This window comes from Myotis nattereri, assembly GCF_964212035.1.
Source record: "Myotis nattereri genome assembly, chromosome: 4".
NCBI classification, from domain to species: domain Eukaryota; kingdom Metazoa; phylum Chordata; class Mammalia; order Chiroptera; family Vespertilionidae; genus Myotis; species Myotis nattereri.
In genome coordinates, this window is record NC_138079.1 from 6,506,867 (window position 1) to 6,518,950 (window position 12,084).

The window sequence follows — 12,084 nt, forward strand, 5'->3', positions numbered from 1 at the left end:
GGCAAAAACAAAACAAGGGAGATGTATCGTTCTCAGTGCATCGTATCAGGGCCTCATGTCACTGTGTCTTCTGGCGGGTGGTGCTAATTGTGACCGCTTGGTTGAGTGACGTGTCCCCCATGGTTCTCCACCATAAGGCTACTAATATATTTTGAATTAATACATTTCTTGGGGGTGATATTTTAAGACGATGCAAATCCTGTCTCTCCTTAAACTTTGCTCTCTCTTTTATCATTCATCCATATGTTTCCCCGCAGCAGCGATTACTGTGGTGCTTGCCCATGGTAACTTTCTAGTTCCCTCTTTTCTTCTGCATTTAGTAATTGGATTCTACTGAAAGGAAGAATTGTCCCTTCCTCATTTACTCATTTTTTTTCAAGTACTTTTTTATATCAGTATGGACTTTAAGATACTTTATCCTATGGGTTAAAATCCAATATTACTAGTATTATTTAGTTTGTTGCACACATTGTTCCAGCTTTAACCAATGAACTCTCCTTCAGAATGACTCCTGTCTTCCTACAACAAGCCCCTGTGTTTTTTGAGCCCTTCTTCACTTTTGGCACCACAAGATGTTCCAGGCTCATCCTCGTCTTTCTTGCTGCAGTCTTAGAATCAGCCACTTCTCCAAGGAGCCCTGCTTCCTTTGGTTGGAGAATGATGTTTTGAAACCAAAAGTTGGTGCTTGATATCTTCATTGCTGCTGGAATGTCATTGCCTCTAGGCCTTCTCAGCTGACAAAGCTTGGAAACACATGTATGTACACTAACCTACACATACACACATATATGTTTCTGTGTATAGCTATTTGTATTGGTATTTTAAAACCATGAATATGAACTGATGCCTCTGATTTCAATTCCATACCTCAGGGTTCATTTAACCTTCCCCCTTCCTGTATTTATAACTTCTTCCTCCAGTAGTGAGAAACCCAGCTCCTTACCTACAATGTACTTATTCATGTGTTCATGTCTGTGTACACATAACGTAGCTGCTGAGTTGCTAGCCCCTGTGAGAAGCAGCTTCCCTAACTAGCCTGCAGCATCTGTGTCCAGTTCTTTCTGTTTCAACCTTGCAGTATCCACTCAAGAAACTTTCCAGTTACTTAGTTTAGATCTTTTCTTCTCCATTCCTGTCTGTGTGGTTATGTTACTCATTTGGGAAACAGTTAATCTCATTAGTTAGTGTTTTTATTCCTTTTTGGGATTTCCCGCACGTTCTGTTATTTTTTAGGGTGTGTACATAGGGTATGCGAAATATTACTTGATGCTAGGAGACAGAACTTTTTCCACATGAATAACTGTAAACCTACTTTTGAACCACTGTGTACAAAAATGAGAAATGTATGTCCTCCTTTCCAATTTTATACCCATTTCTTTTTCTTCTCTAACTGCATTGACTAGTGCTGCCAAAACAATATTAAATAATGTCAGTGATAGCACACATCCTTTTCTCACTTTGAACTTTAACAAGAGTAACTGTTAGGTTAAAACAAGTAATAGCCCTTTTTGTATGTGGGGAAAAAGTAACTAGCAGCAAGTTCGTATTATTCAATTTTATGGTATTTCCCCCTAAAGCATAACTTCTGAAAACATACACATACAAGATGCTAAGGAAAAACCCATCTTTTTGTTTACTTATTTATTCCATAAGATTCATTGAACAGCTACAATGTGTAAGGTACTGTTCCGGGTTGTAGAGTAACAGCAATATTTATGGAGCTTATATTCCAGTAGAGAGAGCGAGAGACAATAAATAAACCCATAAGTTTTAGATGGTGGCAAATACGAAGAAGAAAACCACATCAGTGCCGGGGACATGGAGTACCAAGGAGAGGGAAGGAGCAGGTAGGGCCATCAGGCGGAACCTCTGCTGAAGTTCTGACCTGAGTGAAATGAGGGGTTGAGCCTGCAGGCCGCCAAGGGGAGGACATCCATTCTAAGGAGGCCCCGCACAGAGGCCAGCGGCAGCTCGTCTGCAGTGGAAGCTTTCATTGCATTCCTTTATTTTATCTCTTAGGAAGTGATCATAGGATTTTCTGCTTCGATCAGTGAACGTGATGAATTCTATTACTGATTTCTTCCCATTGCAGCGTCCTTGCGCCTTTGTATGATCCTCGCAAGGTGATGGCTTATTCTTTGTCAGGTGTTAGGCTGGCTGCGTAAGTTTTTATATCTGTTCCTTTCCTGTGTGTATTCTCGAGCTGTTTTGAATACCATTAGGTCTGTTTGGTAAGGATTGGATACAGTCCACCTGTGAAAGTGTCCACGCCTGGTGCTTCTGTGGAGGCGAGGGTTAGTAGTAATTCCCTAATGTCTGTCTTTTCTGTCCCCTTAGGGTAAGTAGTCTATTTGGATTTCTCTCTTCTGAATCTGCTTGTCATGAACATTTTCTTAGAAACTCATTCATCCATATTTTCAACTTTCTTTATATAGAATTAGTTGAAGTGGAAATTGTCTTTGTTCATTGTTGACCATTACCTAATGGCATTTTCCTGCATGATAGGCGAGTTAGTTAGTTCACAATTGGATGATATGCTAGTTTACTAGTTGCTCTGGGAAGAAGGTTGAGCAGGTATTGTCATATCCTCACCTTACAAGTGAGGAGACTGAAGCTCAGAGATTGCAATTAACAGTGAATTACAACCAGAAATGGGCTTCATTCCTTCTGATCCCCAATCTGGTGAGCTTTTCAGGGGACTGTGATCTCTGCTCAGACACACTTTGCTGCTGCTGCATGTTGCTCCCTTCTTTTTCCTTCACCCAGTCTTGTCACCTGAGGTTTATTGCGTGCTAGCTGAGTTGATGGCACCGTGTGCGTGGCATGCCATGTGTTAGCCAGGACTGCAGCGGTTTTTCTCCTCACCTGCTCGAGTGTACGGTTTACTGCCAAGTGGCAGAGTGCTTGAAGGGAAGCGAATATTTAAAAGGATCCTCTCATAAAGGTCAGTGTAATTGAGAATGTGTGTCTGGTTGTTTTTCTTCCCTGCAATTGACTTCTGTCAGTGATGAAATGAGGATTTACTGCATCTCACTTTTTCACAGAAAAGCACGACTAGACCCTACACAGTCTACCTGCTTGTGCATGGCATGCACTCACCTTCCTTCTGCAGTGATGCTCGCAGAGTCTTTGAACACTTGACATTTGTTGACGGAGTATTTGAGCCTCCTTTCTGGCCCTGGCAGGGTGACAGTGTGGGAGTTTAGAGACACAGCAGGTCACAGAGGACTCTTGGTCAGTCACACATGGCAGATTTGATTACGGTTTCTTGTTGAAAGCTGCTGCTGGAGGGAGGGGGAAGGAACTGGCTGGGGAGTGGGCAGGTATAGACCAGGCCTGCGATTCGCTTACCTCACGTAGGGCTGTGTGCGGGAGCCTGGCCCCGCCAGCCCTGACAGCCTGACAGCTCTGTCAGCGTGGCCCTTCCTGCCAGAGGAGCCGCCTTCATAGCCGTTCCAGTCCCTTTCATGTTCACCGAGCGTGTTTGCTCTGACACAGGATCCGCGGATATGTGGATATCAAATACCATTCCCCCCACAAGGGATGCATTCGAAGTCAGTATTGAAAGAAGCCACTCTCTGAGTGCATGAAGCTTTATTTGTGTCAGCACGAGACATATCCCCGTAGGGAAGCATAACTTTTTCCTGAGTTATACTTCGGCGACCCATCATCACGGACCACATCCTGTGTGGAGCCAGCGTTTCTCCAAGAGGATTTGTGGACCGTTGGTGTCGGAGTCGAGGGTGGGCGTGGAAAGGTTGAAATGCAGATTTTTAGATCCCGCTCCAACCAGCTCAGTCTGTACACTGGGGCTGGGGATTTGCATCCTACGAACTTCCCCAGGTGATTATTCTGCCCACGAAAGTGCGGTAATAATACAAAAGTAACCATTTAGAGCAGACCACAGATGACTTGCCCTTAAAAAAATTCAAACACCCATAATAGATTATTTTGGTTATAGAGATTCATACTGAAGACATAGTGCATAACAAAAGTATTTCCCTCAGGGTTTAAAACAATAGCAAGCGCCTATGTTATATTTAATATAGAAATTATTTTATTGAATACATTTTAAATACAACTTTAAAAAAATATACCTATTATATGGAGGAACATGTGATAACCAAAGCAAGGTAAATAATAATAATGACATTTCATATACTTCACCATATCAGGCTTGTTTAGAAAGGTTACATATCATTCATTGAATCCTCACAGCAGTCCTATGAGGTAAGCGACGTTATTGCCCCTTTTCACAGATGAGGACATTGAGGCTTATCACCTGATCAAAGCCACACAGGTTGCAGGTGGCAGACCTGGAATTTACACAGTGGTCTGGCTTCTAAGTCAAACTTCTGCTTTTGACACTGCACTGCACGGCCTCTCATCGCAAAGCAACCGAGAACACTTCCGGGAAGAGTGAGTAATAGTGAAGCTGAAAAGGTTATTGTTGAGCCATTGTGGCCTAAGAAGCAGAAGTGCTGGGCTGTTCCTGCTGAGTTACTTACCTTTGTCAAGACCATTTCCCATCCAGGAAGTGAGAGCGTAGGGCTACAGTCCTGCCAGCTTTCATACGTGTTTCTGAATGCAAGTTGTGGCGCTCACAGTTACATGCTTTCTAATGTGAGCTTAGAGAGGGCACTGAGAGACCTGGCGGTCTCAGGTCTGTGTGCTCTTCAAGGATTTCGTCATTCTAACTTGTTTACCTACCTTGTGGTAAGGTGGCTAACAGTGACTTTAGAGAGTTCTTTTATTTTTCTTTCTTCTCTCTCTCTTTTTCCCCCCACGCCCACCCCTTTTTGTTTCCAATTTCCGCAGGTTTCATATAAGTCCCTTTCTCCATCCTCATCCAGTCGTTGACTCTCATACAGATCGTTGTGAGTTAGTATGTCCTATTTAATGAGTCTGAGATGTGTTTATCTATTTTCCAAAATGTTATTGTTCATTTCCTGAAGAAAACAGGACTTTTTTTTTTACCTAGAAACATCTTGTTACTTCTCATTCTATGTGTCCCTCATATGTTTTTTTTAAGAGCTATCTTTGATTAGCTCTTCACCAGAAAGAAGGGCCCATTTCAAGTGGAATCTTTTGGTCAAAGTCTTATTGAGTCTTAATAATTCTGTAATTGTGAGGATCGGGTCAGAGTGCATCTGGACTGTGTTCATTCTAACAGGGTTAACAAGTGTGTCCGATTGTCAAGTCATGGCTGTAATTGGCTTTGGCTTTGAGGTTTTCCTTTATAATAAACAATGGGCCCTGAGCCAAAAAAGCTTGTGGTTTGTGCTCACATACTGATGACTAGATGTTACAAGGGATTTCCCCTCATACCCATTTTATCGCCCTGGAGCTCAGGTTAGCTTTTTTGGATGAATCATATCAGAAGAAAGTCCCTAATTAAAAAGAGTCTGACCCGGGGACCTTTCATTGCAGCTGAAAACATTTGCGGCTTCGCTGTGGCCTGAGCGCTGGAGGAGGCATGATGGGGCCCCGTCAGAGCTCAGCCCCAGAGAAGGGCAGCCCTGCTCACACTGTGGTCCCTCGCACAAACAGGCACCCCCAGCGCCCTTCTGGCAGATGGCAGGGAAATCTTACTCATTCCCCACTGTTCTACACGAAACTCCTTTGGGGGCGGCACTGCAGGTGGGTCAGGTTCTCCAGGGCTTCAGTCCCTTTTCGGTAGCACACAGTGTCCCAGAGCCTGGCTTCCTACAGACCACGTTGAGAATTCAGTTTTTGAGGTGTTCCAAGGGGAAGTTAATTAGCACAAAGTATCTGATAATTTATAAAGTTGAGAGAGGCATTTGCTTAAGCTTTTATATTTGCATATGAAATAATAACTTAGCAAATGCAGAGTTTACTGAAGCTAAAACAAAGTAACCAGCTCTCCTCTGGTTAATTTATGTAATGGTTAGCGTCTATAACTATGCTGATATCTAATCTGCTTTTCTTTTCTTGGTAACCCAAGTAAGCAAGTTGACATATATAGTCAAGTGAAAAAAGTTTATTATTCAGAGTGAGTTAAACTGGAAAACACAAGTTTCCCATCAACCTTCTGTATGTGTAAGTTTCCGATGAACACTTATTGCAGGTTTTATTACATAAGCCAATAATAAAATGGTCTGGATGAAGCTGATTTCAATAAAGTGGGTACATAACTGGTTGTCAGGAACCCAGTGAGCACCTATAGGGATTACACCGCTGCCATTGCCTAGTGAAATGTTCCTCCTCTTTTCTTTTTCTTCACTTTGATCTCATAGGCTTTTGTTTTGGGAGCTGAGATAAACCTGCCATGAGGCTGTAAGTTTGAGTTGATGACTTCCTGTCCCTTGAGAAAGGAAGCATAGAATTCTGGAGGAACTGATGCAATAGAAGGCAGGGAATGGGTCGGTAATGGAAATGCTGTATGAAGTAGTGGGATACATTTCCTGTATGTTTTCTTTTAGCAGTTTTATAGTTTTTGCTCTGAGGTTCAGCTCTTTGATCCATTCTGAGTTAATTTTTGTATTTGGTGTAAGGTAAGGGCCCAGTTTCTTCCTTCATTGCATGTGGATATGCGGTTTTGCAAACACCATGTATTGAAAGCAGCCTAGTTCTCACACTCGATTTTCCCTACTTGGCCAACAGAACGAGAGAACAGGTGGTAAACTGCATTGCTGGGAAATTTGGACACTGGTTTATGCCTTGATTTTGGCAATTTAGGGGAGGGGAGCATGGATATCTGAAGGCTAAGTGTCATGATTTGATATCGCACACACATAAAATGGCCATTTTTCTGACAATATTGTTATTAGTTCAAAAGTGGAATTTTAAATAAATTTGGTGGAGTGTCACAAAGAGGACCATCCCACCTTCCAAACAGGTTGACATTCCCTAAGTTAAAGTACCCATAGAGGAAATGGGAGTAGAAAGTGTGTGGTCTGGAAGTAGAGAGTGACAGTATCAATGACCATGATGTAAAAACTTACTCCGTGAATTTTGCTGAGTTCAGTGCTGCGGGGGAAAAAGGTATCTCCTCTGAAAAACAAATCTAGTCCTTTTGTCTTGGTTGCTAGGCAATTCAGTGCCAAGTTTTATGCTCTCTTACATACCCTTTAATTCCTTAGTTCTTGACCTTCACCTCATTTGGTTTGTCTTGATTTTCCTTATAAGTCAGTTTTATTGAGGTATAATTTACACACACAAGAAGCACTCATTTCCTGTCCTGACAAATGTGTACATCTGCATAATCAGCACGTCGATGAAGATGATAGCCAGTTCACACCCCCAGCCCATCATGTTCCCTGAGCCTCTGCGTCATTCCGCCACCTCTGCCCCTGCTTAAAGCTGTGCCCTTCTGTGTCCACCCCGTCTGCTGGACATGCTTTCAGAAATAGGTGGAATAGAAAAGAGTAACTAGTTAAAGGAAATAACCTTTTAAGCTTTAGGTTTTCTTTCTGTGATCTGTTGTTCATTTTCTTTTTTTTATATGCATAAAGGCAGCATTACCACTTCTTAGTACTTAAGTCTCATTACAGCTAAAATCGATGAGCATTGCCAGATATCTTTAGAAGACCATCTTTTATCTTCCTATTAGATTAAATATCGAATGCAAAGGATTTTTATTTATTTTTTTAAATTAAATCTTTATTGTTCAGATTATTACAGTTGTTCCTCTTTTTCCCCCCTATAGCTCCCCTCCACCCGGTTCCCACCCCACCCTCTGCTCTTACCCCCCTCCCCGCCAACTGTCCTCATCCATAGGTGTACGATTTTTGTCCAGTCTCTTCCCGCACCCCCCACACCCCTCCCCGCCTCTGAGAATAGTCAGTCCACTCCCTGTCTATGCCCCTGATTCTGTTATATTCACCAGTTCATTCTGTTCATCAGATTATTTATTCACTTGATTTTTAGATTCACTTGTTGATAGATGTGTCTTTGTTGTTCATAATTTGTATCTTTACCTTTTTCTTCTTCTTCCTCTTCTTAAAGGATACCTTTCAGCATTTCATATAATACTGGTTTGGTGATGATGAACTCCTTTAGCTTTTTCTTATCTGTGAAGCTCTTTATCTGACCTTCAATTCTGAATGATAGCTTTGCTGGGTAAAGTAATCTTGGTTGTAGGTTCTTGGCATTCATCACTTTGAATATTTCTTGCCACTCCTTTCTGGCCTGCATAGTTTCTGTTGAGAAATCAGCTGACAGTCATATGGGTACTCCCTTATAGGTAACTGACTGTTTTTCTCTTCCTGCTTTTAAGATTCTCTCTTTGTCTTTTGCTCTTGGCATTTTAATTATGATGTGTCTTGGTGTGGTCCTCTTTGGATTCCTTTTGTTTGGGGTTCTCTGCGCTTCCTGGACTTGTAAGTCTATTTCTTTCACCAGATAGGGGGGTTTTCTGTCATTATTTCTTCAAATAGGTTTTCAATATCTTGCTATTTCTCTTCTTCTGGCACCCCCATAATTGGGATGTTGGTACACTTGGAGTTGTCCCAGAGGCTCCTTACACTATCTTCATACTTTGGATTCTTTTTTCTTTTTGTTTTTCCAGTTGGGTGTTTTTGGCTTCTTCGTATTTCAAATCTTTGACTTGATTCTTGCGATCCTCCAGTCTGTTGTTGGAACTGTGTATAATAGTCTTTATTTCAGTCAGTGTATGCTTAATTTCTAGTTGGTCCTTTTTCATATCCTCGAGGGTCTCACTAGATTTCTTAAGGGTCTCACTAAATTTATCGGTGGTTTCTAGAAAATTCTTGAAAAACCTTAAAAGTGTGGTTTTGAACTCTATATCCAGTAGTTTGCTTTCCTCCATTTCTGTCATTTGTGACCTGTTTCTTTGTCTCCGCATTTTTTATGCTTCCCTGTGTTGATAGAGTGGCTTTGTGTGCTAGGTGTCCTATAGGGCCCAGTGGCTCAGCCTCCCCAATTACCTGAGGTGGACACTCTTGGTGCACCCCTTTGTGGGCTTTGTGCACAGTCTTGTTGTAGTTAAGCCTTGATTGTTGTAGGTATCACTGGGAGGAATTGACCTCCAGGCCAATCGGCTGTGAGAATCAGCTATGTATACAGTGGGAGAACTTCTGTGCTGGAGATGTCCCTCTGGGGCAAGACTTGCTTCAGTAGGGCTTTGGTGCTCACTGAGTCTCCCCCCTGAGTGTGTCCCTTATGGATCTGAGGAGTTGTAATCTGGATGGTCCCACTCTGACCACTGGGTACACTGGCTCTTGGATCTCTAAGGAGGTGCTAATTTAGCCTCTGCCTGAGGCTACCCAGCAGGAGCTATGGAGAGATCTGCAGATTCCTCTTCTTTGTTTGGGGTTTGGAGGTGCCTAGATGAGGCCCAGCTTTGGAGCAATGCAAGCTGGTGTGGGGCCTTGGGCCTTCTTTTGGAAGTTCTGGGTCTCTCGACCCAGCTGCAGTTTGTTAGGTAATTTTCAGATTGCAAAGGGCCAGGCCTTTCATATGCAAAAGCCTCTGGGCACAGCTTGGGTGGGGCGGGGTCTCAGGGAATCAACAGGGCGGAGCAAACAGCTATGGCTGATCCTCAATCTTACCCTAAGAGGCCCCGAGTCTCAGTGTCCTGGTAATTGCTGCAAGCACCTCTGAGAGAAAGCCACCTTCGAGTTCCGCCTGCTGCCAGATAGTCCAGTTTCTCCCCGTATGAGTCTGGGTCCCCAGAGACTCGCCCGGAACTGGAGTTCAGAGCAGTCAGGAGCTTGAGACTCCCTCCCGATTGAAAAAGACAACCGGGTCTTCAGTTGCCAGCCCTTTCCACATGCACCTCCGTACCTCTGCACTTTACTTCCGCACCTCCTCTGAGTCTCAGCGTGCTTTTCTCTTTCCTTCTAGTTGTAGAATTTCCACTCAGCCAGCCTTCCTGTGGTTCTGGATGATGTTCGTTTTGTCTTTTGTTGTATTTTTGAAGTGGTTGTGCGAGGCAGCAATTTCCTGTGTTTACCTATGCTGCCATCTTGGTTTCTCCTCGCAAAGGATTTTTAAAACCAGACAGATTTATTCCTCTACGGGTTTGTTCATACCTGCGCAGTCACTGTCTTTGCCAGGAGATGGAGTATGTAATGAGCACCAATTGCATGTTAGAAAGCCCGGGGCCTGCTTTCTAGTAGTTCGGCATCTCCCAACCTATGAAAACCTGCAGCTGCTTTTGGAACCGTTAGAGTGTGGCTGTTGCTGATGCTGTAACAGTGTCTGGGAGTGACAACAGAACTTTAATCAGCTGGACTGCGTATGGGGACAGCTTGGGCTCTCTAGATACATGTGTGACCTAATTGGAGAGACAGGATTGTGACCAATGTACGCATGCGGAAATGTACGTGGCTCGCATCAGAACAACACCAGCATGAACATGTATGCTGTGTACTTCTTCCCCAGGATAATAAACAGCAAGACGTAATATAAGGTCTTAACCCTGCTCCACTCGCCAAATAAAAGGAGTTGTTGTTGTTGATATGATATTGACCATTCTGCAATTACCTCATATAATGAATTGAAGTCTAAATGAAGATTTAAGCTAAAATATATAATCTTCGGATATAATGCTTTCATGTTTCCTTAAACTTTGATAGAGCTGTTTTTAAAAGTAAGTCAGCAGTAGCTGACCCAAAGAGGCACAAATTGCAACCACTTGACTTTTTTTTTTTTAATACATTTTATTGATTTTTATAGAGAGGAAGGGAGAGAGATAGAGAGTTAGAAACATCGATGAGAGAGAAACATCGATCAGCCGCCTCCTGCACATCTCCTACTGGGGATGTGCCCGCAAGCCAGGTACATGCCCTCGACCGGAATCGAACCCGGGACCTTTCAGTCCACAGGCTGACGCTCTATCCACTGAGCCAAACCGGTTTCGGCCACTTGACTTTTTAAAAAAATTATTTTCGATGTAAAAAGGAATGTCATTGGATCAGGTACGTTTGCAAAGCACAGAAGGCCCTCATGCAAAGATTGCTAGTCCTATAGCAGCGATTCTCTACGATGTTCCCCCAAATGCGTGACCTTTCCATGCATTGATCAGAGTGCTGGAGGGAATGTCTTTTTGTTTGTTCTGCTTGTGCTGGCAGTGTTCAAATTACTCTATATGTTATCTACTATTTTAAACTCATTAGATGAAATAACTATTAACTCAAATTCTTCCATTCATGAGTATTGCTATCAACATGTGTTTGGACTACTTAAATCTAGGGACAGCCCACAAAGCTATAAATAAAGAGCGTGTAGATTCTTGCTCAGTGACTATAATCTGTCCTCCCAAACGATTTCAATTAGCCTGAGTTTAAGTGGAGGGTGGTTATGGGTATGTGAGGATCCACTGAACTTGATTTGTTTGTTTTATTCAAGGAAAGGGCAGCTTCCACAGTCAACCACAGAAGAAACCCTTTAAAAGACTCTGGCTCTTTTCTTGAACATTATTAAATTTTCATTATTCCTTTCTTTGCCAGAAGTATAACGATTGATATTTAATAATTGAAGTGTAATTGATTTCCCAAATGTGCCTCCACTCGATGAAAAGTAGAGTCTAATCTAATAAGCACTTGCCGACTACCTTTTTCCTCTTCTCTTTAACTTTCTTTTAGGACTCAGCCCAAAGCCATGTTTGCACAAGTTGAATCTGATGATGAGGAAGCAAAGAATGAGCCAGAATGGAAAAAACGTAAAATCTGAAGAATCTCATACGAGAGCTGTTTGCATGAGGGGGAGCATATTGGACAGGTTTTTTTTTAATGCAATGAAAAATACATTTTTTTGAACAGATTTTGTCCTTTGCCTTATTGAACTATTTAAAAGATAGGTAGCTACCCTTCCCTAAAATTATGTTTATATTTTCTTATCTACAACTATTAAAACTGTATCATAAGCAAATCAGAAACAGATTCTTAGCCTATTACCAAGCACTTTAGGTATTTGGAAACTTTATTCAACAACCATTGGTCTTGTGCAGATTCTCATAACCTGGGGGAAGGGAATGTACATTGGGATGTACATCTTGAGCAATCCCAGCAACGGAGTATGGAAACAGACATCAAAAAGTTTGCTACTTCTGTGTAATATCACAACAGTTGTTTACATAACTGTAAATAATTAAACTGA

The 12,084-nt window shown here is 42.3% G+C and overlaps 1 protein-coding gene across 2 annotated transcripts in view; it reads left to right on the top strand.

The window, feature by feature from the left end:
* The window catches only part of WDR70 (WD repeat domain 70), a 194,388-nt gene extending 182,639 nt beyond the window's left edge, over nt 1-11,749 (top strand). The window contains exons 18-19 of one of the 2 annotated variants that reach the window (XR_013995935.1): nt 504-756; nt 11,571-11,749. Coding sequence is in view for 1 of the 2 variants with exons in the window: in XM_081089957.1 (XP_080946083.1) it covers nt 11,571-11,658 (88 nt within the window). In the remaining variant the exon portion in view is untranslated. The remainder of the gene's footprint in view (nt 1-503; nt 757-11,570) is intronic. The other variant, XM_081089957.1, reaches the window with a different exon arrangement.
* The last annotated feature ends 335 nt before the right edge of the window (nt 11,750-12,084 follow it).